This window comes from Lacerta agilis, chromosome 3 (assembly GCF_009819535.1).
Source record: "Lacerta agilis isolate rLacAgi1 chromosome 3, rLacAgi1.pri, whole genome shotgun sequence".
Lineage (NCBI taxonomy): Eukaryota > Metazoa > Chordata > Lepidosauria > Squamata > Lacertidae > Lacerta > Lacerta agilis.
This window is the reverse complement of record NC_046314.1, coordinates 69,486,488-69,513,489: the sequence shown is the minus strand read 5'-3', so window position 1 is coordinate 69,513,489 and position 27,002 is coordinate 69,486,488. Positions and strand designations below refer to the sequence as shown.

The 27,002-nt window shown below is 40.9% G+C and overlaps 1 protein-coding gene and 1 pseudogene across 4 annotated transcripts in view; one reads left to right on the top strand and one right to left on the bottom strand.

Annotated features, from left to right (window-relative positions):
- The window catches only part of LOC117043923, a 51,357-nt gene extending 32,054 nt beyond the window's left edge, over positions 1-19,303 (top strand). For 2 of the 4 annotated variants that reach the window (XM_033144155.1, XM_033144152.1), the window contains 7 exons: positions 3,845-3,910; positions 11,170-11,235; positions 14,548-14,645; positions 16,543-16,603; positions 17,997-18,196; positions 18,303-18,408; positions 18,933-19,303. In XM_033144155.1, coding sequence (XP_033000046.1) covers positions 3,845-3,910; positions 11,170-11,235; positions 14,548-14,645; positions 16,543-16,603; positions 17,997-18,196; positions 18,303-18,408; positions 18,933-19,007 — 672 coding nt within the window. In that variant the 3' untranslated portion in view covers positions 19,008-19,303. The remainder of the gene's footprint in view (positions 1-3,844; positions 3,911-11,169; positions 11,236-14,547; positions 14,646-16,542; positions 16,604-17,996; positions 18,197-18,302; positions 18,409-18,932) is intronic. The other 2 variants (XM_033144153.1, XM_033144154.1) reach the window with 2 other exon arrangements.
- Positions 8,240-8,522, bottom strand: LOC117044512 (annotated as a pseudogene).
- Positions 19,304-27,002: the final 7,699 nt, after the last annotated feature.

Below are 27,002 nucleotides of genomic sequence, written 5' to 3'. Positions count from 1 at the left end.
TTCACTTCCATCTCTTCCTGTGTTATTCCTCCCCCCCCCTTTAAGGTTAACTTCTGTCTTCTTATAACTTCTTTCTCCTTAAGACATCATCCTTAGAGCTTTCCTGTCCTCTAAATTGCTGCCCCATAGTTTCCTAGCATTGGATCAGCTTTGTACCCTCTCCATGAATGCTTGCCAATATGCCTTTAATTCAGTGTAGCCTATTGAAACTGAACTTAAGAAGTTTTCCTTGAGTCACTGTATAAATCCTCTCTCCACTTTTCTTGTGCTGTTGATCATTCTGTCATTCCGTGACTTCTTTCCTTCTTGGGCTCCTGTGATAACAGCCACGTTCTTACATACTGCTAAACCATAAACTAGTGCTTTGTGGACACGCTTTAATGAGCATGAGCAAAATGTCTGGCTCACATGCTTTCCCTTCCTTTCCCTTCCTTTCAGTCGGGCTTCTGCTGAGTTTAATTTCACTTTTAATGAATATAATCTTGGTGTTACGCTCAAACCAGGGATGTTGGTTTAAAATGGTCTCTGGCCAGTTTCATAATCAGCCAGCTTCAAACCACGGGTTATTAAGCTGTATTATTAAAGTGGATTTTTAAGCCAGGATCCCTGTTTCAAATGTCACAGCAAGCTGAGATTCTTTAAAAGAACTACCTAAACTCATCAGAAGTCCTCCCATGCAGGGTGAAGGAGAGTATATGAGCCCAACTTTTCATTTGGGTTCATTGCTGTTCATTCACATCGTGCTGAGCTATGCTTTTTGTATAACTGGGTCAGTTATCAACTTTCAATTCTCTAGCTTTTTCTCTAACATTTTCTTCAGCTTTTGCTCCACTTCTCCCTCTCCTTGAAGGGGTCCGGGTGTTTCGGCATCTATTCTTCCTGTTGCCCTGTTCTGGGAGGTCTATTCAAAATCTGTGTTTTCATCTCATTCTGTGTAAGGTTAGCGTTAGCTAAAGCTAGGCCTCCGTCTCTGTGTCTCCAGCTTTCTCAACGTTTTCTCTTGAATGGCTTAACATAATCTGAGTTTGAATTTAGACAAGAATACATCCCTCCTTATACTTTTCCATCACTACTCCAAATATCACCATTCCCCAGTCTTCCAAATAAACACAACTCTGGAAACCCATTGATGCATCCTTCTCTCTTTTCCTGTCTATCCTTGTTCAGTGTTGTATTTCTTCAAAACTTCTAAAACTTTCTTCTTTTTCTTTTGCATCTGTTGCAAAAGCAAAACAATTTTTTAATAAAAAAAACCCTTCGTTCTTCAGCCATCTCTTACCTGAACAGTAACCATCTTCATTTTCACATTTATCAGATATTGGTGGGTTGGTGGTTTTTTGTTTTTTTTTAAAAAAAAAAATTAATTCAATTTAAACTACATGCATCACAACGTGATGAGCTTGGGTTGTTGTGTTTAGGTTTTGTGTAACTTCTGGGTTTCTTTTAACTCTTATTTGTAGAATGTGGGGTGGGGAATTAGAAGGAAGGGATGGAATATGGGATGCTTCTCAAAGAGAAGTTTATTGTTTGTAGAACAACAGTAAAATAGATGGCCAACATGTGGCACACACTCAGGAAGACTAATATCCCATTCTCTCTTTGTTCAGCTGTCTTGTGCTTAAACTAAACAATCTGCTGTAACAAAGATGTTTGCCATGGTTCCTGCATGCGTACAGAGTCAGGACACAGCAGTCTTGTGACTTAGGAGTTGTAACAGGAAATCTAGACTTGCGGACTTAATTCGTGAAACATTTTCCAATAAAGTTGTTTTTTTGCAACTCAGGATAAATTTGTTTAGAAATTCAACTAGTTCCCCTGAGTTAAAACAATTATGGCATCATGGTTTGGGATGGTGTAAGCAAGTCAGGAACAAACTAGCTTAAGGTTACCAGATTTTTTTCAATGAATCAGGGGACACTTTTCAACTTCAGTGGATTTTTTTATGGGGACTGATTTGTAAATCCGGGGACTGTATCCAGGAAACGGGGACGTCTAGTAACCTTAAACTAGCTGCACATGTCAGCCTTTTTGCAAAATTTGATGCTGCCCTGATTTGTTTATAGCAGTACTAATAATATCAGTTTGCATGGCATTCTTTAACTGAAAAGAAAACCAACCTGTGATAGTCACATATGCAATAAAATCTACTGTTTTGAAACCTTAATTTTTCTTGCAGTCTTGCTCAGTTTATTCTTTCTGTCTCGCTTACGATCACTGCCATGATTTTACGGAAGTGCAAAGAGACCTATCCAATTGGCCTTGCCCCTTTGGTTAGCAATATTCACATATATGCTGCAGCCTTGTGGGAGGCACTATGGGAAAGTGGCCCCCACATGAATCGTGGGTTGGGTGAAGAGGGCTAATACATCTCACCACATACCGGTATCTCATCCTTCCTCATGTTCTGTAGGAAACGCTGAAAGAAAATGCAGGACTCCCTTTCACTTCCTTTTTTGCTGTTTCCTTCTAATGTTTCCCTAAGGCTCTGGGAAGTCTGGACACTTTATTCCCAGTGCTTAACACTTGGGCCATTTCACCTTTGTGCATTTTTACACTGAATATCCGAAATATTAATAAAGTGATGAAAAAGTGTAGTTTCTACATGGCAAAGGACATTACCACGTAACATTTCCCACCATCAGCTGGAAGAGTGTTTAAAGCAACAAACTGGAAGTGGGGGAACTGGCACGTAGTAGAAGTGTTGGTACTAGCACTGGGGTAGGATAGGTGCTACAGCCACTTCATCACCCCGTGCCGATCGCCAGTCTGATCCAATTACTGCTCACATGGGCTGATTTCTCCTAGTTGTTTGGGCTAGCAGCAGTCAACACTGGAATTCTCACTGCCTCCATAGAGATTGTGAATAGTTGGGTTCTATTAGTCACATGTCCTGAAATGACCAATAACGCGCCCCCACTCGATATCTATCAGTTTAGGTTGACTGTTTTCATTTGCACCAGGGCTAATTCAAATTTCTATTAAAACGCATTACTTTTCCAGGCAGAGTTTGATATATATATATTTGCACCATGAACAAGAAGAGCTAATTTATCTGATTTATGTTTTTTAATCCCACTGTTCTTTCTGGTCATTTCATATTTTTTTATTGCTTTCTATAGTTTGCTACAGAAAGGTGAATCCTAGTCACAGTTATAAATATGGCAATCCGTTTAAAAATGTATCTTTGTAAATCCTATATATAAATCTCTCCCCCAACATCCTTAGACGGGAAAATAGAGTAAAATCACTGGCATATAAGAACTCAGTTTTCATTCCCTGGAAAAGTAAAATCTAGTAAATATTATTATTGTTCACTTTATTTTTGTATGCTGCTTCATATTTTAGAAAATCTCAAAGTGGTTTATATCACAGAAAAAAACAACATTATATAAATATACAAATATACAAATTCCAAATATACAAATTCCAAATTCAGTACAACAGCAGCTGCTGCTAATCATCATTATCCACATTTTAAATAATATAATTAAGTAATAAATATCTAAACAATGTACATAAGACCATATATTTTTAAACAGGTGTTCCTTGACTAGTCTAACGTGTTACAAGGTTTAGGATTATATTAATGAAAAATAAGATTTATCCCTATTTATTGATGAATAGATTCTTCATTCTTCCCAGTCTGCCTTTTCAGCTAAATAAGTTAAACAAGAACCATAAATCAGTCTTGTTCTCTATTTTGGTTATTTGTAGTTTTCAGCTTTGAGGCAGGTGAATTTTTAAAAATACTATGCATTTAATAAATTCACCATAAAATTGTGAATTGTGTGTGTGCTGAGCAACAGAAATTCAGCATTTGATTCCCCTCTTATTTTCCCGACAGAGTACAGATTCTTTGCTGCCGTCTGTTGACACCTGCCAGTCTCCGGCTTATCATATGAGGAAACAGGTAAAGACCCAGCAAGAAACTAAGCAAATGTTTTCAATGATAGGTGAGAAAACCTCAGGCCTTCCTGTCCTTTAAAAAGATTAGATTAGAACAGGTGAGTTATACTTCTGCTACTCCTACACTTATTCTCCTGACATTGCAAAACAGTTCAGTAGCTTGCGTGGGAACTGTGTTCAAAATACTCCGTTACTCTGACAACAAATGTACAGTTTTGTGACATATTTGGTACATAGAAAGTACCAGGTTATAGTCTGAGCAGCAATGCCCTCTGTCCGCCAGACAATTTTTTTCCATTCTGTCAAAAACTGTAATTCACTGAAGACTACTGCTTTTGTCAGAATTCCATCTAGAGCCTGTTTCTTATGTTCTCCTTTATTTAGGGCTTCCCATCTCGTAAGAAATTCCACAATTTTATCAAATCAACGTTGCCCTCCATTCCCATCAGTTGACATGGCAACTGATGACATATGCAACTTGCTCCCATAGCAGCACAAGGGAAGGGGCATCTGAGAAAAGGTTACACACCTTGTTCCCACGTTGCCATTTGCGTGCTGCTATTGGAGTATGAATGCATCCATGTGAAATGAAATAGGATGAACCAACAACAATAAATGCTTTTGGGTGCAATCCTATTGTCTCTAGGAGGGCACCCCAAAGGCCATATGATTTTGCAGAACTCCCTTTCTGCCACCAAAGGGAGCTCCAGAGGTGGAACAGGGGGTCCACCACAGGGGGACCATAGCTGTCAACTTTTTCCTTTTTTAAGGGAAATTTCCTTATACCGAATAGGATTCCTCGCAAGAAAAGGGAAAAGTTGACAGCTATGACTGGGGACACCTTATTGCAGCTACTAAAACCTTAGCAGCTGACCCTCCTCCACCAGAGGTTGGAGGAGAAGAAGAAGAAGAAGAAGAAGAAGAAGAAGAAGAAGAAGAAGAAGAAGAAGAAGAAGAAGAAGAAGAAGAAGAAGAGTTTGGATTTGATATCACACTTTATCACTACCCGAAGGAGTCTCAAAATGGCTAACATTCTCCTTTCCCTTCCTCCCCCACAACAAACACTCTGTGAGGTAAGTGGGGCTGAGAGACTTCAAAGAAGTGTGACTAGCCCAAGGTCACCCAACAGCTGCATGTGGAAGAGTGGAGACGCGAACCCGGTTCACCAGATTATGAGTCTACCGCTCTTAACCACTACACCACACTGGCTCTCTCCACTGGTAGGAGGAGGAAATAAAGCTATTGGGAAGGTGGGGCCTTTAAGTCCACTGGATTCAAAGCCCTCCTCCCAACACATCCTAGGACAGGTTGAAAAGTGCACATTCTGCATCCTCTATCCTGCTCTGTAATTATGGTAAATCTTAAATACCAGTATGATACGGCTTGTGCCAGTTTGAATTTTCCCTTGTTCTCATCAGGCTTTGTTTGCAAATACTGTTTAGTAGCCAGTCGGCCCACACATTTCTTTCTTAGTCCTTTTTTTGGTAAATTGATGACCTGAGAGGGTGTGGAACTCCATCTTTCCCAGTGTCATTGTCTGATTGCCTAGAGTCAATGCCTACTCATCCAAGGTGAGCAGGAAAAGAACTTTGTATACAAGCCTGCATTAGCCATGCAAATATTTCTTTTATGATCCATAGATTTTAATAGCTCTTGCTAATCCATTGTAATGATTATTGATACCTGTTTTGAACAAACTGCCAGAAGTGGCTCATTGAATAATATTCCATGCCAAAATAATTTCTTAATAAAGAAGATGTAATTATTCCATTTTATTACATAACTGACCAGAAGAAGGGAGTTATTGTAATAGCTTGGACTGCATGCAAGGCTCAACTTTTTGCACCATTTGGCAGAGGTGCTTCAAAACTGAGATTTTGTTTCTCACAAGTCAACATTACCATTTAGCTGCTCAAACAGAGAATAAGATCATTACTCATTCCTAGTGGGTGGGTAAATACGGGTAAGTCTGGCAGCCAAGGAAAACTGCCAGAGCAATGACTCATGATAATATTATCCTCTTTTTTTCTGAGAATTCCATTTGCAATATCTCAAAGAAAGGAGATGTGGAGCCAACATATAATCTGCCCTGTAGCCTCTCTTGCCTCCCTTCTCTTTGCTGTGTGGTCAGAGCCTTGACATTAATGGCATTCCTGGTGGAGCCTTTTTTTAGTTTCGATAATTTAGTTGTATACTTTTTTCCAAACATTCAATGGATTATCGAATAGGTAGACTATAAAATACAAAATTCCATTCTAAGCAAGACTAGCTGGCACAGAAAATTCATACGTAGGCCAATTTTTACTTATTCCCTCTGTCTAAAGCACTGGGTACCTAGTTTTGTGTGTGTGTGTGTACACATATACATACACATCCACACACACACACACATCCATACATACTGTATATACATCCAGACATACACATACATACATACCGGTATATACATACATAAACACACACACACACACAATTTTTCCTCGGGTTTTTTTTTAAAGACTGTATTCTGAAATAATATGTTCTGGTGATGACACTATTACCAAAACATTTTTAAATCAAGATGACAGAGGGTTTATTTTGTTTACTTTGCCACTGACTCACAGCACGTAGCAGTTGCGGTAAAATCAGAACTACTTTTCCACTGGGAATTAAATGTGAGCAGTCCGATTCAGCTAAAGCTAATGGTTATTGTGAATCATTGAAAGCCTTCTAAGTTAGTTCCTCTGGTTTTAGTGAGGCCTTCAGTATAATTCCACACGTTAACTTGGAAGCAACTCCCACTATTTTCAGTGGGTCTTACTGCATAGTAAACACCTTACGACTTCATTCAGCCTTAGTCACAACTAACTTTAATTGGATAGTAGGAGAGTTGTGTTAGGTCTTCAGAAGAATAGATCTTTGCCTGCCTCCCACACTGCTTCCAGCAGACAGTGAAGCCAACCTAAACAACTTGGAGTTATCATTTGATTTAGACATTTGCAAGGTGAAGTTAACGGGAAAGTAAAAGTCTTCGCTGTTGTGTGACTCCACTTCTATGTCTAATTAGTGTCTCAAAGCATTTAAAAAAGCCATATAAGGTGAATCATCTCAGTAAACAGCCCTTGACGTGAAAAACCAACACCTTTGCAGTGGGGAGGATACCTTTCCAAACAAAGAAAGGTGGCTTTCTGCAGTCAGCCCTTTTCTCTAGCAGCACAGCATGGGGTGATGGAAAAATCATTAACAGGCTCATCCTGCACTTTTCCCTTTTCCACACCTGCATACCACCATCCCCAATGCTGTAGCTTTATGGGCCATGAGGAGGCAGATTTGCCGCCATGAAACTCTGGAGTAAGCTGACAGCTGCAGAACAGCAGACACTAAAATGTAAAGGAGAGGAAGGGGAGAGATCACCTTTGAAGTCTACCAAAAGAAAAAAGGGGAAACAGAAGGACTTTGACCACTTCTTTTTTTTAATTATCTGTCTCAGGTACATTAAGATATGAGCCACTAGGACAGGGTTTGTTTTGTTTGGAAATACGCATGTTAACAGTAATGTGTGGATTCATAAGACCCTTCAAAATAAAAATAAAAATGTGCATTTAAAAATTACCAGACTAGTGAGGGAAATGAGCCTTTTGAGCTAAAAACAAATTCTGAGTTCAACAAGTGTGAACAGCTCCATAAATTCAGCATTAAAGCAGTAGTTGGAATCACATGCAAGGCAGGAAGTTCATAGTTAGTGTTTCTAAAGCAACAGTAATCCCCCCAGAATTATGCATATGTGGTATTTTTATTAGTCAGTGATGTGGCGTTAAGTTTACTCTCCATTAACCTGACTGAAGTGACTCTACCTTGGCAGAAGCAGCAATGGGAAGTGTGGAGTGTACGTTTAAGACGTAAAATCGACTCTTATCACAAGGGATAATGTTATTTTGCTTGGATGCATTTTAAATGGATGGAAGTGAGCGACATTTCTGAATGCCGCGAAATTACTTGGATATATCCAAGGTGTGAGTTGGAAAGACTGGAGCACGTTATGGGATTACAAGCAGAAGTCCCTTTCAGTGTTACTCTTTAATTGATATAAAGTTGGTAAGAATGCAGCATGAAGTGATAACATAGGAGCTTAATACTCAGAATTACCTGCAGGATCACGTGAAGGAAAGATTTTTTTACACTCTTACACACGCTTACCTGGGAGTGAGCCACATTTATTTCTAAGGAGACATATAGGATTGCACCGTTGTTGTTGTTGTTGTTGTTGTTGTTGTTGTTCTTGTTGTTGTTGTTGTTGTTTTACTGATTATTTGATCTTGATGCAGAGATTTTTATTCTACTACATGGCAGAACTTCAACTTGCAGGGGCACTTGTCTTCGTGATATAAAAGTAACATAAACAGCGAATTCCTATGCCAATTGCAATAAGTGTCCCAAAAGTTCAACCACAGTGAATCATGGTTTTGCCAACACCACCCATCAGTTTTTGCCCTCTCATGCCGAACCTGAGACAAGAAAATGTGCCGAACAGGGCACCTGCTGCCATACCAACAACAAAACCCATCAATGAGGCCCATTTTTACTCTGTCAAAACAACTGGGTTGGGATTGGCCATATGGCTCAACTGTCACAGGCATCTCAACCACTTCATGCTTCGTAGGATTGCATTGTTGAAGTAAAATCTAAATACAGTGGGCATGATCCAGCGAAACCTAAGCACTCTTATGTCTCATTGATTTTTGTGGAAGAGACTTAAGTATGTGCTAAACATTCCCATGGAGACAAATGGAACTTAAAGCTGCATAACTTGCTAGATAGAGCTCACAGTATTTTTTGAAACTACAGCATATGCAAGGTACACGGGTGGCGCTGTGGTCTAAACCACTGAGCCTCTTGGGCTTGCTGATCAGGTCAGCAATTTGAGTCCGCACGATTGCTTCTGTCCCAGCTTCTGCCAACCTCACAGTTCTGAAGCAAGTAGATAAATGACTTAACTGCCCAAGGGTCATTTGCCTTTTACCTTTACCATTATCACCATACATCTGAATCCCGTTGCTTACATTGGTGGGAAAGAAAGCAATGGGAAGGGGAGATAAATTGCTGTACCAGTCTGGAGCTAGCGCCTGACACCATCAAGTGATGGGGGTTGCTCAGGATCCACCTCAGCCCCTCTCTTTCCTTCAGAATGGCCCACTTTGGACTTCCTGCACATTCATTGGGCACAATATGTTGCTCTGTGGGTGAAACCCCAATCTTCTGGGCCTGATGCAGAGAGGGTTTGTATTACAAGGCAATTTCTATCAGAGGGAGGGAGGTACGATAAGCATCGGGCATAAGGAGAATTCAGTTCTCCTCACCCACACATCCATGTTCTTCTAAAAATGGGACACCTATCTACCTTATCTTCCTGCATTGTAGGGAGTTGGGCTAGATGACACTTAGGGTCCTTTCCGCCTCTACAATTCTATGATTCTGTGATTGTGGAAGATCTGGGTTTCAATAGAACAGGGGTGGCCAACTTCCAAGAGACTGCGATCTACTCACAGAGTTAAAAACTGACAGTGATCTACCCCCCTTTTGGGGTGTTCAGATCGAGGTTGTTGAGCTTTTTTTAGGAAGGAAAGCCATCCGTGTTTTGAGCAGTTCAGGTCAAGGCTAAGCTTTTTTCAGGAAGGAAAGCCCTTTTGGAGGGCTTCCGGGCAAAGATGTAGAGCTTTTTTTTAGGGGAGCCGAAGCTGCTGAGCTTCTTTGGGGGAAGCCAGTGATCTACCAGTGATCTACCACAGATGTCCAGTGATCTACCAGTAGATCACGATCTACCTGTTGGACATGCCTGCAATAGAACAAGTATGTTGCCGCCATGAGAAGTTTGGCCCTGCCACTGTCTCCATTACTCCTGCAGTGTCTAGAATCAGCTGGGAACATCCACTTGAGCTTGCCATGTCATTAAAAGAATGTTGCTCTTAGGAGCAGCCTCACATTGTTGGGATTCCTTGCGACTCGCCAACCACCAAATGAGCCCTGCACTTTCATTTTTGCCCCTGTTTCTGGTGTTTCATCTATGTTCATTTTGAACCGGCTCTTTTAAATAAGTAGTTATTCTATTCTATATCATTTCGCATAGAAAGAAAAACTACTCAGTGGCTTCTGCATAGATTGCTTGACTTGTTCTTTATTGCAGGTTGCATCATGGGGTGAAAATAGCAGCTGGGGGATTTCTGACAGGAAACTGGATCAGGAGCAGGGCTCTGCAACTTTATATCCTTCAGAATAAAAGTGAAAGTATTGAACACATTAAAAAAAACAGGATTAAAGCAATGTGTAGTTTGGTCTGTGGAAGTCTGAATATTTTCAACTCCTATCCTGGTGTATAATTAATTTTCCTTCTTTCCCTCCCACCCCATCACTTTGAATAAAGTCACAGCAGTAGAGTTGCAGTGCATTAACCTGGAATTACGAGTCACACAACTCAATAAGAAAAACTGCCTTATCAATGAACTCAAGGTTGGCCAACATTAAAATGTCTTGTTTCCATGGGTGCCCTCTATTGGTTTACTGCAGAAAAGCATTCACCAGTAATTATTGAATAAAGGGTAAGGTAAAGGGACCCCTGACCATTAGGTCCAGCTGTGTCCGACTCTGGGGTTGCGGCGCTCATCTCGCTTTAAGGGCCGAGGGATCCGGCGTACAGCTTCCGGGTTATGTGGCCAGCATGACAAAGTCGCTTCTGGCAAACCAGAGCAACGCATGGAAATGCCGTTTACCTTTCCACCAGAGCGGTACCTATTTATCTACTTGCACTTTGACGTGCTTTTGAACTGCTAGGTGGACAGGAGCTGGGACTGAGCAAAGGGAGCTTGCCCCGTCATGGGGATTCGAACCGCCAACCTTCTGATCAGCAAACCCTAGACTCTGTGGTTTAACCCACAGAGCCACCCACGTCCCTAATTATTGAATAGACTGCTTCAAATATTCTTGAATGCTGCCAGAAGTCAGGTGATTTACTGTTTTATTCCGCAAGAGTAATTACGTTCATGTACTGCCTTGGCTAACAGTTTATCTTTCTTACATCTTCATATACTTTAATGGATTTTTAATAATAATAATTTAAAAAAACCGTTGACAGAACCGAAGAGGCAACTGTGTTAATTTGTCACAGAGCAAAAACAGAAAAGAAAAATGGATCATATGGTTGCCTTTGCAACCTCTTTTTTTGAGGTGGGGGTAGGTGTGTGTTTTCCCCTTGCTTACAGGTGGGTTTCCCTCCCAATTTCCCTCCCACAGTTGCTGCTTTCTTGGCTTTCTGAAGTGCAGAAAAGACTTGGAGAGCCATCTAGGACTCAGCAGGTGGTGAGTTCTTTCCTGTAATCTTTATCAGGCTTGCCCCATCCCACCTCTGTCTTCAGAGGAAGATGGGAGCCTTGTAGTAATAGTCGTTGTTGTTGTTGTTTTGAGGTGGGGGGGACACGGGTTAGTGGGGGCAGTCCTATTTATTCTCTGTCTGGAGAAGCCAGAGTGTTACAGTATGGAGGAGAATTTCCGAAGAGTCAAGCTCAAGCTGAGGCCCAAAGGAGGGAAAAGGGAAGTCTTTATTATGATAATAGCGATGAGCTGGGTTAAAAGAGCTCTCACAATGGGGCTAGGCTACTGTGCCTTCAGCTGCTTCCTGCTAGGAAGATTCACAAGTCTCCTTTACATAGGATGATTAGAGAACTACAAAGTCAAGGGGGAGTGGTGGGTTTCACTCTCTTATCTGGAGCTCATCCAACTCAACCGTTCTGACTCTCCAAGATTGCTGCTTTTATCAGCCCAGCCTGTGAGGTTATTAAATGATAAATGTTTGGCACTCAACATAGTGCCATTTACTCTCCCAACCCCCAACCCCTAAAATCATGAGTCTGATACCAAGAAGCAAACAAAGCCCTTTGCACTACAATTGATTTTGGTGGGACTTTATTTCAACAGCAGCAAAACTAGGGACGCAGGCATTGATACTATTTAGTTTGCCTAATTGTCCATGCACCCTTCATTGTAAAGAGAGGTGAGGGGAATCAGTTAATTTTTGGGAGGTTTGCTCCTTAACCATGCCAGGGGTGTTTCCAAGTCTGGGTCAACATTGCCTTTCTTTCAAAAGGTTCCCCTTTTGCATTTTCCTCCAGGATACTCAGCCTCCTCCTAAAGGTATAATCAGGCTTCCTAATCAGTTATGTAGATAGAGAGCAGGTTTGGGGCTGCCTCCCATTTAGGACTATAAACCTTGGCTTACATTGATTACCTTTTCTTGTAGGTCTTTCTTTTGAAACCCTTTTATATTATTACTGTTTCATCATTTAGATTATTTCAAACCACAATGTTTCCCAAGGAATAAGAATCAAGCATCATATGTATTGTTATATAAGAATGTGAGTCACAATAATAGATTGATATTGTTCCTTCATACCAACTCCAAAGTATTGCAGTGATTTCTGCATTAATGGATTAATTGGATTTTACACAGTGAGAGAGAACAGTTCTTCCTCTTTAAATACCGGTAGTTGAAATTCGAATGGACTGACAAAGTGGGTCTTTTAATCATACAAGGACAGAATAAGATTTCTGATTTTTTTTGGTAGAGGGTAGAAAACTATTGCATTTTAAAGTAAGATACATATGACATACCTGTCTTTATTACCGGTATTTTGCTATTCAGGTCAATAAAAATGTGAAGTATGGTAAAATACATTGTCTATCTTGCACACTGTCACACTTGGTGGGTGCCACTGAATGAATGAAAGTGTTCAATGGAGGTCTGAAGTTTTGAAAAGGACCTACTTCAGCCAAACCCTGTTCTGTTAATATGCCACTGACATCTTACAGTGCCATTTTAACCATGTCTACTCAGTCCCATTGAATTCAATGTTTCTTGCTCCCAGGTTACTGGCGTTACAACTGCAGCCTTAAATAAGTTTTGAATAGGAAGTTATCTTAGGCCCTTTGTAGTGGTATTGCTTTAACAAGAACATTGTTTAGCATATAATTAAATAGCACTTGAGAATGTTCAAAACACATCATGTACATTATCTTAGCATTCCTTACAAAACTGCCCTGAGAGGTAGACCAGTATTTATAATCACCATATTGCAGATGAGAACCAAGGCTGAAAAATGGTGGTTTACCTTTTGCTTCCTAGTTAGTTGGAATTGTGATATGCTTTAAGCATATTCCATAATCTAGACTTGGCCAGTATCTCTGTAGACCAAACTTTGAAGTTATCCCAAGTGCTTCATCAGGCTAGATGTTAAACAGAGGAATTGGCTGGGGAGGGCGGGCAAGAAAGAGAAATGCAATTAAGCATCTCAAAACTTCCCAGATCCCACAATTTACACTGGGGATAAAAGAAAGTACTCTTCATTTTATCCATTTCCATTGCCTCAAGGAGGTGATGTTTATCTGCACAGAGTTCCTGGCTAAAGAAAGTTTCCTGAGAAAAGCTTGCAATACAAATAAGGATGAGATGAAGGAGCCAAGCCATGAATGATCTACAAACAATTTATTCTGGAGTAGTCCTGCTGGCATTGGTGGCTTTATACATACGGTTGTAGAGCACATATATCTGTAGATAGAATTGGACTTTGCCCATGAATGCAGCTCTAAGTTGTATGCCTGCTTCTATGCTCACTATGTTGTTCTTTAGTCGTTTAGTTGTGTCCGACTCTTCATGACCTCATGGACCAGAGCACACCAGGCACTCCTGTCTTCCCGCAGTTTGGTCAAGACTCACGTTGGTTGCTTTGAGAACACTGTCCAATGCTCACTATGGGTTGTGTCAAATGCCGCTGTTCCGCTCATGCAAGAGACTTCCACTTGTGCAATGGGACTTTCCCTTCCTCTCTCCACCCCAGCCCCACACATGCCCTCAAAATCTTCTCCATTAGGTTGGAGAACCCTCCAGATTTTGGGAGCACACAGGGGGAGCAGAGGAAGGGGAAGTCTTGATGTGTAAGCAGAACTCTGCTGAGGCAGCTCTGCATACAACCCTGTGACTTCCCCCGCTTTCTTTCTAAAAGCTGCAAACTCACCCTCCTCAAAACTTCAAGGTCTCCATGCAGGTCATCCCTCCAGGACATAACATCTCAGTAGTACTGAAGCAGGCTGCAACCACAGTGTCACTTTCTGTCGGCAGAATGATATTCCCATTCCAACATTTGTAAATACTTTTAGCATTCCTCTCCTCTGCTTATCCCTGAGCTGATTGAGATGGAACAGAGCCTTCAAAGCTCATTCACCAAAGCATGTAGCACCAAGTGAACAAGCCCAGAAGGATCAGTGGGCTCACATGCTCTCTTCTTCCCCCTTTGCACACTGCATTTCTCTCCTTCCTTCCCTGTTTTATGTCACACTATAGTTCATAATTCCATTGGAACTGGCAAACTCTGGAAACTGCTTCACAGAGACAATTCTCATGCATTCCATATTTTGTCCATTAAGTAAGGCTGAGGCTCCAAAAAATGAATGTGCAGATTGTCGGGATGTGATTACATGCTAGGAGATGATATATTTATTAGATATTTTCCTTCCTTCATGTTTGTGAGTTCAGCAGTGTGCGATCCCTTTGCACCTTAAAAGGGAAGCTTAGATAGGCTATTGTATAAGCACTAACATGCTTTTTATTATTACTGACAGAAGAAAACATGCAAACAAAATGGGAAATATGAACAGCAACTTCATTCATTGCATCATATGCATTATTTTTCTCTTCTTAACATGGCACTATCCAGGAGGTGAGTTTGGTAATAACTTTGCACAACATAGAGGCAATTTGTGCATGCTGTTGTTGTTTAGTATGCCAGTTTATAAATGGCTTTTATGACCCTGTGCTTAAGCTACCATGCTGGCAAAGCCTATTGTAGTTTTGCCAAAGCTAAAAGAAGCCATTTAAGGATCCTGGTAAAAAGCAGTTGTGATTTCATGCAACTAAATCCCATAAGTGAACTCATCAAAACTTATTTCAGAATAAACCTAGTCAGAGTTGACTTAATTATAAAAAACAGTGCTGTCTATTCAAACAGTTGTTGCATTAAAATCTTTCAAAAAAAAGGCTTTAAAATCTATAGGCAATGAATAACAGATTTTTTAGAGGCTATAAATCTTTTTTTCAGAAGAGTTAGGGTGAGGCATTAGCAACAGAGTCTAGCAACAATCACCCTAAGAATTCATAATCTGTTTTCCTGAAATGATGGTGAAGACTGTTATGGTCACAGCTTGCAACCTTAATAAATATCTAAAGTAATGTTCATTCAGTGGAAGTAAGCAATGAAATAACAAATTTACAGTAGCTGACCATCTTTGGCTGGACTTGGTAGCCAAACCAAAAACCATAGTTCTCTATCCTTGCTCCTTCTGTTGCTGAGGTTTTCTGGCTGCACAGCTGCTGAGGAATGTCCTGCCTGGGCAGCAAAGAGTTTGCCCATTTGCTTGCTTCTTTGCTAAATAAATAAAGCCCTTCCTCCCTTGCCCTGGAAGAGGCCCGATACATTCTCATAATAGTAGATCTCTCAAAGAGTTTCTTTGGACAGTTTCCTTTTTGAATAGTAGGGAGAGTATTGGCAACTTGCTAACGGGTGGGATTGTGTATAATACATAGAATGAATGTTTATACATTTCCTTTTAGCAGCTCAACGGATTAGACAAAAATCCATTGCACAACATGTGGGGTCCAGTGAGCTGGGGATCACCTACACTAAAATGAATTTCAACCTGTTTCATTTTTGTGATGCTCAGTGTTTTTTAGCAAATATATTTTGCTGACTGGCTGTCTTGGTGTGCTGGCCACACCCAAGGAGGATAGCCTCCTTATTGCAAAAATGGTGGGTGGTGGCTAGTGATACGTATATTGAAGCCCACATCAGTTCACAGGAACAAGAAGGTACCGACAGGCTATTGTTCAAATTAAAAATGACTCTTCCTGCATTGTATTAGCCACACGTGTCCAAAAAAAAAAAAAAATGGTGCCAAGAAACATTCTTACGATCAGTTGTGGAAGGATCAAACTCTAATGAGATCCTTTGGGGGCAAAATGTGTAACTCGACTGTGCCCCAGGGCAACAATTGACTTCCTTGCTTTCATGCACACTTAACAACTATAATACATTGCCACTAAATCAAGTAGATTGTGGGTGGGAACTAAAAGCAGCTAGGACAATACCTGCTCTGTTTTTAAGAATCTATAATCCATGTTTCTTTTCTTTCTTTTTTTATTTATTTATTCCATGTGTGTGTGTGTATTACAAATTTACATAAACAATCTAATTTACACAATATGAAAGAAAGAAGGAAAAAAGGAAAGAAAAGAGATTTTAAAAGAGAAGAAAAAGAAAATTTACTTTTAAAATTACAATAGTTGACTGCCAACGCTGCATTTCACTACCTGTAGTTATGTAAACATTTTATACCATCCTTTCCTACAACACCATACATTATTTTGATATTACCATAAATCAACTTTAAACACACTACCCTAAACACAACCAAAACCTCTCACTTGATCCTTGTTTACTTAGATATTCATTAAAACACTTCCATTGATTTTGAATTACCTTTTTTGGTTTTTGTCTTACTATATTGGTCAACTTTGCCATGTTTCTTTTCTTGATTTGTTTTTTGTTTGGTGCTATCTAGGCTCCTAGAACAAAATGGACAGTTTACAGATGTCAGAACACAGCAAAGTGTGCATGATCTGGTTAGTAATCACAACAATCAGCTACATATATATGTTGCGTTCTATACAGGCAAACATAACTCAATATGCCTTTGATATGAATTAGGCCCCTTTCTTTGTTTATGCCACTTGATACTTCATAAAGGTTAAAACAAAACAAAACAAAAAATCATTCCAATAGCACCTTAGAGACCAACTAAGTTTGTTCTTGGTATGAGCTTTCGTGTGCATGCACACTTCATCAACCTCACCAAGAAACTTGATGGAAGTCCATCAACCTCACCAACAAACTTGCACATACAAACTTAGTTGGTCTCTAAGGTGCTACTGGAAGGATTTTTTTATTTTATTTTGTTTTGACTATGGCAGACCAACATGGCTACCTACCTGTAACTTGATAAAGGTTGTAACACTAAAGTAAACTTGATTTACCTGTGGAGTTTTAATAAATAATTCCCCCAAGTGTGTTAATAGCATTTAGCACTTAAACGTGCCAGCAGAGGTTGAACTCAGCACTGAACCACTCTTCAAAGAGCATACTTTACCCGGGATATAACCACATGGAAACTCTGTATTTAGGAAAATAAGACACCTCAGTTTACTGCAGGAAATATGTGCTCGATAGGAAAGATCCTAGTTCTAACTAAGTAAGGTGGAGAATGCCAGGAGCCATGCTTGCTCGTGTATTTTAGCAGGAAAGACACAAATGGTGTTTTGCCGCCTGAGGCGAAATGGGAAGGTGTTGCTCTGAACGTGCACCACGTGCTGCCTGCCCCCCACTTGCCTCCCCTGCCAAAGCCTTGCTTACATGGGCACAGCTGTAGCTTCTGGGTCTGTTTTGCGAGACCCCTGAAAAATGCCACAGCAATCTTGCCAGAACCTGGATGCTGCTGCAGCTGATTCTCCTTGCCTCTCTGGCAGCAGTGCGGCACGTCCGAGAGCGGCATCCCCTGGATTCTGCCACCTGAGGCAGATGCCTCCTCAGTCTGCCTCAAGGATAGGCTGGCCCCATTTGAGATTGGTCAGCAATAGAAGCAGCAGGGCACAGCTGACAAAAGTAAGAGTTTTCACTACCAGTAGATGAATCTTGGAAGAGAACCGGGGGGGGGGATGCCTGAGAGATGGGTGTATTAATTACTACTACAAAATTATAATGGGAGCCATCCCGATCCTTCATAACACACACACACCTCCGACCTGACACTTTGGAGGTTGTGTGTGGTCAACTGTATTAAGTTAGAAGGATCCACAATTCTCCTCTGCTAAGGTTCAAATAGCAGTAGGTTTGGGTTTTGAATTTAGTAAATAGGATTGTTAGATTTCATGTTAGACTCATTTTTAATCATTTTAATTGCTTCAAAATGACATTTTTAAAAGCCTTGCATTATACTAATGTTGTTTTCATTGTCTCAAGATGAATTATTTGTATCCAAATTTCCATCAACGATCTGGAACGAATCAGAGCAACAGGTTAATAGAGGAAAACTTGGTTCCATCTTTAGTAAGTAGAAACCTGCAGGAAATGCATTGCAAGGACTCCACCAAAATATTAAGAATTTCGAAGGAAAACAAAAAGATGTTGAAGCAACATAAAGATAGAAGTGTTCTTGAAATGTGAGTACACTTAACCTGTAAAGGCTTGTGTCCATTCAGTCTTTTACCTGGTAGATGGATATCACAACTTAAATGAAGTTGTAATTTCTAACAATGTTATTTTCAGTTTCCCTGAGAGAGTTGAAACTCAGGACATCTCTACCTTTGCCCAGCATGAAATGGTTACTGTGCCTTTAACTCTGGGAGATGTTGCTCTCTATGCTCAAGTTGTGGTAGGTTCATACTTCTTTATTCCTTTCGTTTATCAAGTCCGTTACTTATTATGAGGTCAATACAGTAGTTCACAGAACCTGGTTTATCAGGTTCATCTAAAAGAAACCTTATTAAAAAGGAAACAATGGGTCTTTAATGTGAATGGGCATTCTGTAAAATAAAAAACCCAGTTTTCATACACCTCTTCTCAATGTTACTATAATTCTGTGCAGACCCAATTTGCAGTACCTGCCAGACATTTTGAATTAATCTAATTGTTTGCGTGTGTATATTTTTTGCAGTACAAGTCAATTAGGCCTCTTATCTCAGAGGTAAAAATTTTTTTTGTGTGAAGTACAACATGCTTTTTCTAGCCATTTATATAGAGGATCAGTACCACAATTGTTGGCATTGTGAAACAGCTGTTGCTCAAGCTTGTATTACTGTTCATGCACATATGCTATTTTATTGGTTGTTAAATTGATTATACCGTATGGCGTATATTTATCAATATACAGCTGAACTGTACATTGTTGCTTTTTAGGAAACCACACCATTAAACACATATTGGACAAATTATATTGACAGTGACTCCGTCATCAACAGCAAAAAACAGTAACTACAAGTGGGATCTTTTGAAAATATTCTGTTCTGTACATTATTGTGATTAGTGTTGAGATTGGTGTGTGTGTGTGTTCCCCTACCATCCCTTTCTTTAATTAAAAGTTGAGAACATTTTTGAAAAGATAACTGTATAATTTTTATTAATGCATAGGGTTCTTTTTTCATAGTTGAAATATTGGGCATTGCAATGTATTTCCCCCCAAAATGTGATTTATTGTTATGCATTTATTCTCTCTCTCATTATTCCATATGCAAGTCTTGTTTTAATTCCTAAAAAAACACAACCCTTTGCATCCTTTCTATGGTGTTGCTCAAATCTGCAGGGGCATCAGTTGTGATAAATACTTTTTATAATAATAATAATAATAATAATAATAATAATAATAATAATAATAATAATAATAATAATAATATAAACTTTTTAAATTCCAAGTTGTGCAAGATCATTCTTTCATTAATTAAGAGGATGAAGAACACAAGTGACTATTCCTTCCATTCCCTACTCTTAAATACGTTTCTTTGCCAACATCCACATGTACTAAGGACTCTTTCCAGAAACTCTGAGGTTCTTTCTTCCACCACCACCACTATTGCCGGAGGGCACAAGAGGCAGACCAGCCTTGCTGGAACACACACTTCAGAAACCGAATGTGGCAACTTTAATTGCGAGATCATCATTTCCAAAGGGCCTTGTCTATGATATGTTTACAAGAGTATTTCATCCCCTAATAGGCTTCAGTCAGTGCTGGGCTAACCCTCCAGGTTACCTGCTCTCTGCTCTTCAACCTTAGGGGTCATGTGGGAGTTCCATGACTGGAAGCCACTAGAGAGCGATTTGAATTGGGGCCATGATGCAGGGGCAAGGGCAAATCCATTCCAAGACATTGGACTGCCTGAGGCAAAAGATGACACATGGTCAGTTCTATGTGCAAAGACTGACTGGACTGGTAAATACATCAGGGATCAGCAACCTTTTTCAGCCGTGGGCCTGTCCACTATCCCTCAGACCATGTGGTGGGCCGGACTATTTTTTTTTGGGGGGGGGGGGGGGAAATGAACGAATTCCTATGCCCCACAAATAACCCAGAGATGCATTTTAAATAAAAGCACACATTCTACTCATGTAAATCACGCTGGTTCCTGGATCATCCGTGGGCCGGATTGTGAAGGCGATTGGGCCACATCCGGCCCACGGGCCTTAGGTTGCTACCGCTGTAAATACATCTTATTTGAACATCTTCCAGTGCACATGACCACCTCCCCCACCCCAAAGCTTTTTTTTAGCTGTGAAGGGAAATATTTATGAGCTAAGCCTGTAGATTTTTCACTGTATGGCAAACAGCAGAGAAGAGAAACTTTCTGACAGTGTGTGGTAGCTTCCCTGAAACTTACCTGATCTTGGTACTTTGCAAATTTAATCAATTATGCCCTTTAATACCCACTTCAAAAGATTCTTGCCTTTAGGTTTTGTACAGCTACAAGTGATCAAATATATAATCTTAAGGAAACAGGTGGTGTTGTGCCTAGCTTCCCAGCAATTCTTAACGATCATGTGCTGGGAGGTATTGCAGTTTTGCTCAAATGCCTGCCATTGGTTTGTAGGTAGATTAAACTGATTCTCCTGCTCAAATGTATAGCCAAGAGAATGCTGATGCCACAATGCCTGCTACCTTTCCTCTGGGACTACTGATTAGCTCCTTCCAAGATTTGTCCTTACATTATAGGCCAAGTGAGAGGAGTGGCAGAGGATGGAGTGGGGGGTGCTGGTGAAGCACTAGAGGCCACAGCTCTAGGTGCAGAAGGTGGCCTACCATGCACCCTCTAAACTCACTTGCTGCCCTCAGTGAGGAACACCACTAGGGTTCAAGGAAGATTCATCTGCCAGTCACATTGGCTTTTGTACATGGAAAGTGGGGCAGGAACTCTTGTCTTTCGCCTCAGACAACAAGACATCTTGGGCTGGTTCCTGGCTCCCATTTAAAATAGCTGCTGCAAGGAAAAAGGAATTATCCCTGGTAAATATAAACCAATATTCTGATACTTCAGCTATGCTTGAAAGACTAAAGCAAGCTTCAAATTTTAGAAAGCAAACCATAAATGATGGATTCAGTTTAAACTATTGCCTGCACAGTTGATCAGTCTCCAGTATTGGAGCCTGTGAAATTGTTTGGTGGTTGGATATTTCTCGCTTGGGTTTGGTGTGGGTGGGTGTTTGTATGTGGTGTTGCAGTTTTAATAACAGGCAGTGCACCAGTTTCATCTTATCTGAGCATTCTACGCCACTGCGCTCTTTAAAAAAATACATGCTTGCGCTGTCTAGCCTAAGTTACAGTGCTGGTTGCATGCTTCTGTATGGTCCCTTTGCTTCCATGTTCCATAAAAGACATCACAGCATCTTGAAGCTGCCATATATATGCCCACATGATAGCGCAATCCAGATGCTGTAGATTATTGGAAAGCAAAATACATTGATCCAACGCAAACAACCTGTGAATAAAAATAACGTTCCCTGTATCCCATAGAAAGTTTAAAGTTCACCAAGAGCCTTTCATATATAATTTCCCACCCATTTTTCTCCTACCCACTTCTTGCACACTCTTACATTTCCATTTCTTTCCTTCAAACAGGCTTCTTTTCAACTGCTTTTTTTTCTCCCTATAACCTTTCGATGTCACATGACAACATTCTCTGCAAGTTCACCTAAATCTGCTATACTGAATAGTTGGTTGCCAACATTTTTATTGTGCATTAGTAAGGTGACACACAGAAACCTGTGGGGGGTGGGGGTAATCTCCCCCAAACTGGCCTTTATGAATATTACTTAACCTCTAAATAGTCTTTGAAGGAGAAACCCTTTCCTAGGGCACATCAGAAAGAAGCTACCCCCAGGTCCTAGAAATGTGTGAAGGTTTGGTAGTATATTGCCCTGTGGGTATGTTAAGTACTTTAAAGCATCCTGGCTGTTTCCTGTAATTACAGTCTCACTTTCTCTGTTTTGCTCCCTGGCTCTCCTGTTTCCATGTCACCTACTTCTCTGGGTTGCCAACTGCTCCTTCACCAGCAAACCTACCCCCCCCCCTTCTCACCCCCACCACAGCAAGAAGCCAAGTTCACTTTTGCTGCCTCTGAATGAGGCAGGAGACCATTTCCTGGAAAGCAAGTAATGTTAGAGGATTTCCTTCCCAGATTAAACTGCCACACTTTTTACATGGCAATCTGTCATGCTGTGATACTTCTGGTGCTTGTTGCAGTAAAGAGTTGGTGTAAATGGCACACATGTGAAGGTGCCCTGCACTGAGTCAAACCACTAGTCCATCTACACTAGTATCCTCTACTCCAGGGATAGCAAACATGGTGTCTTCTAGGCCTTGTGGACTACAACTCCCATCGGTCCCAAGAAGCATGGTCAGTGTTCATGGGCGGTTGGAGCTGTAGGCTGGCAACATCTGGCTTTCTGATGCAGAACAATGTAGGAAGCACATCTTTGAAACAATGTGGTATTTCCAGTCATGGAGACAAAAGGCCAACACTTTCCCCCAACCTCCATGCATTATTACTTTTTAACTTCCATTAATCGCATTATTAGAACCTACAACAGCAAATAATAAGTGACCTAACAATGAATCTTATATGACAGTCAGAGCAAGAAAGAAGACACCAAACATAAACTTGTGATGGGCACTCCAAAAGTGGCTGGGGAAACCCAGCCAGATGGGTGTGGTATAAATAAATTGTTGTTGTTGTTATATAATTGTTTTTATTGAAAGCTGTGCGCTCCCCTTCTCCAGCACTGGAGTGTGCCTCTACCCTGATTAAAAACAAAGAACCAGAACACATGAATAGGATGATTCACAGCAGAAATACTATTCCCACTCTCCTCCATCCCATCAGGCCAGGCTGGCATAAGCAAAAAATAAATAAATGAGTTTTCTTAGTTATCCAAAGTAAACTCTCCAGACTGTACCAGACAGTTATGGCACAATTGTTTAGCTGGGCAAGAGACTGAGCATATTGTAAGAGAATTTGGCAACTCGCAATTTCTTCTTTGGCATCTCATGCTAATCCAAAACCTTTGATATGAATGGGATGTTAGTACAGCAACTGGCTACAGAAGACCCTGGGTATAATATATGAGGGCTGCAATCCTAATAAGTTTAACTGAAGTTGTCAAATCCTATTTAGGACTAGGATAATAGTACTTAAGTATATATAACAAATACAAAACTTGTCAAATTCAATAGGAATGCTTTGGGGACAGTTGTTAGAGGCTTGCAGCAGCTTTAGCAAAATTTTCTTGTGTCCTAAAAAGAAAAACAGAGGTGAGTGTAAATGGTTGCAGTTCAGATATTAAGGAAGTGAGAAGTGATGTGTGACATAGATCAGAGTTAGGATTAAGCTAGTTCACACCCAGCAACAAGGACTTGCAGAAGGGAATATGCGCCTTGCATTTTCCGCAAATAATCTGTAACTGGAAGAACTAACACCAAAGAGAAGAGCAAGGAGGGAGTTCAAGGGCAGGGAATCTTAAATGGTCTGCTACTACTTAATAAAAACACTTGAAACATTTGCTGCAATAACAAAGCAAGCCCATCAGTAGCCTCCTTGAAGTTGCAGTGAAATGGATGCCTGCTCAAGTCTTTGAAGCACCAGCTCCTCAGGGCCCAAGAAAATGTGATAGTGATCAATATCTGTGAACAACATGAACCTGTTGCTATGATGTGAGAGTGGGAATGGGTTAAGTTTTTAACAGCAAAAGGGGCATTAGGTGTACAAGGTGCATAAACAGAGCCTAGGACTTGCCAATCAGAAGGCTGATGGTTCGAATCCCCGCGACGGGGTGAGCTCCTGTTACTCAGTCCCTGCTCCTGCCAACCTAGCAGTTCGAAAGCACATCAAAGTGCAAGTAGATAAATAGGTACCGCTCCAGCGGGAAGGTAAATGGTGTTTCTGTGCGCTGCTCTGGTTCATCAGAAGCAGCTTAGTCATGCTGGCCACATGACCCGGAAGCTCCCTTGGCCAATAAAGCGAGATGAGCACCACAACCCCAGAGTCGTCTGCGACTGGACCTAATGGTCAGGGGTCCCTTTACCTTTACCTTCCTTAACTAGGGACACGGCTGGCACTGTCGTCTAAACCACAGAGCCTAGGGCTTGCTGATCAGAAGGTCGGCGGTAGAAACGCCAGCTCCCTCAGCCCATAAAGCAAGATGAGCGTTGCAACCCCAGAGTCATCTACGCCGACTTAACGGTCATGGGTCCCTTTACCTTCCTTAACATTCCCACACCACCACACACCTACAGCTTGGAGACAAAGATTGCAAGGAGAGAAGCAGGAGGGACAGTCTGTATTTCTTCACCATGTGTCCTTTTTGCCCTTAAGTATCCCCCTTCTTCTCATGTGGCTGGAGCAGTTCCATGTTGCTATCATGTCCAGTTTGGCCTTTAGAAATGACTAAACGAAGGCAATAATGCTCCAGTCCTTTGACTTTGAAAGCACACAGGTGTCACTTGGTGCTGGTGCATTTATGGTATAAAATGAAATATATAACTTGGTGCAAAAGCAACAGGTTGCATGCACTTGATTATACTGCGCACATTTATTATCAGCATGTGATGTGAAAAAATGTGGCAGAATCTCCACTGGAAGGATAATGGAAGGGCACCAAGGGATAGAATCATGTTTATTAATTGAATACCCAATGGCTAGCCTTACAGGTTTCAGCTGGCATTTTGTTCAGATAACTTAATCTTAAAAGCCTCAGGATGCTTTATAGGAAGCAGTTCATAAATGATATAATGATATGTTATTAAAGAACAACTTGATTATTAGCCCCTACAGGTATAGACAGACCATTCTCCATTTCTATAAACGTTTCTAGTCTTCTGCAGCAGAAAATAACAACTTTTAAGGACCTGGAGTCCCACCAAAACATTTAGCCGCCCCTTCTGCCTTTGTGCCCATCACCTTCCATAAAACTGAATTCCTTTAAAGAAGGTGCCATCCTGTCAGCACATCTGTCTTGAGACAAGCAGGAAGGGCGGAGGATGGCTGTTCATTAATTGCATCATATTAAGCTTTGAGGCAGACAAGTACTTGAGACAGCCAAAAGGTGAGGATTCCGAGGTCCTCCTGAGCCAGCAACCTCCGCCCCCCAGAGCCCCTCCTCCCTCTCACAGGCTTTGTAAAACTGTAGAGGCGCAAAGTCTTGAGAGAGAAGCAGAAAAACAAAAAGCCGCAGAGGTTTGCTAAAATCCATTTTTTCAAGAAGGGAGTTTGCAAAAAATAAAAATTGCCTGATCAAAGGGGAGGCAGGGGATTGAAGGGAAATGCTACTGAGTCCAGCAGCCGAAGCCACAAACCAGGAGTATAAACCAAGGTACCTAGATTTAAAACAGTTCCATTCGATTCACTTCAGTGAAATTGAATATCAGTATGTAAGTAACGTCACCTGACTGGGTAGATTCAGCAGTTTGTTGGCATTAATTCATACTGGTTTGTGGAGTTCACCCACGGAGCTCAGTCCTAGGCCTCTTCATTCAGCAGTCAGCCCCACTATGTTCAGTCTTAGATCTCAGTCTGAGCTTGTTTACCGCCTTGTTGTTGTTGTTGTTGTTGTTGTTGTTGTCATCAATTTCATTTATGTATCACTTCCCATCAGCCACCTCAAAGCAATTTACATTTTACAATGCAATAAAAGCTTACAATAACAACTACATATATCAAAACAGGTAAGACATTTGGATGTAAAAAAGTTTTTAAACTACACACACACCACCTATAAAAAATTGATTTCCAATCCAATACAGATAGCAGCTAGGCTAAAAGTCTCCACTTTGAAGACTTGTTGAAAGAGAAATGTATTCAACATGCACCAAAAGGACAATAGAGGACAACCATGTTCCTTGACATGGTTGATGGAAGAGGGAAGGTTACCTTGTCTAGACAAAGAAACTCAGAACCATAAAGTTACAGGGAAGAGAAACAAGCCACTATCTGATTTCAGAACATTGGTTCTGAACTTGCCTTGGAAGACACCATAATAATATATGTTAGTCTTCAAGGTACCACAAGAACCATACTACAGCAGGCACTAAGTAAGGTGAGGGAACCAATTCACAGGACCAAAGTGGAAATGTGAGGATGTGGTCAGACTTTATCTGGGTTGTGTGGTGAAGTGGTTATGTGAATGCTTCATGAGGAATAAAATTCAACCTACATTTACTGCATAATAAATGCAGGTTGGGCTGAGTCAAAGGGTAAAAGAAAGCAAACATTATGATCATATACAGTACACCTCACTCTCAGAACCCAAATTATCACCATGACAATGTGGCTGTGGGAATCAGCTGTTATATAAACTCTGGTCACAAGTAGATTAGCTATGAGCTGATGGAGGCATTTCCTATTGCACACAAGTGGACCGTCCCATTGTAAAAGATTCCTAAAAGCTTACAGAACTTCTGGCTGATCACAAGAGCCTGGGGGTGAGGGAGCGTCCAGGTCAAGGCTATGATGTGAAAGTACAGCTAATTCCACTGAAATTAATAGGGCTGTTCCCCCTTGACAAGTGTTTAGAGTCTGAGGTGTCTACATAATAGCCTTTGCTATGTGCAACTTTTCAAAGTTACGGTAATGTCACTGACATCCTCATGCTCAGTACAATTCATCTGTGGATTCAAGCCTGTTTAGTCCCAGGGACTTCTGGCAACTTATTTAGACCAGTTTACATGACTATGCAGGAATAGAGATTCCTGCTCTGAAGTAAGCCCCACTTAGTTCCAGGTATGTGTGTATAGAACTAGCATAGATGGGGCTTACTACAGCCTAACACAGGCTTCCTCAACCTCGGCCCTCCAGATGTTTTTCACCTACAACTCCCATGATCCCTACCTAGCAGGACTAGTGGTCAGGGATGATGGGAATTGTAGTCTCAAAACATCTGGAGCGCCGAGGTTGAGGAAGCCTGGCCTAACACAACAAAGAGTCTTGT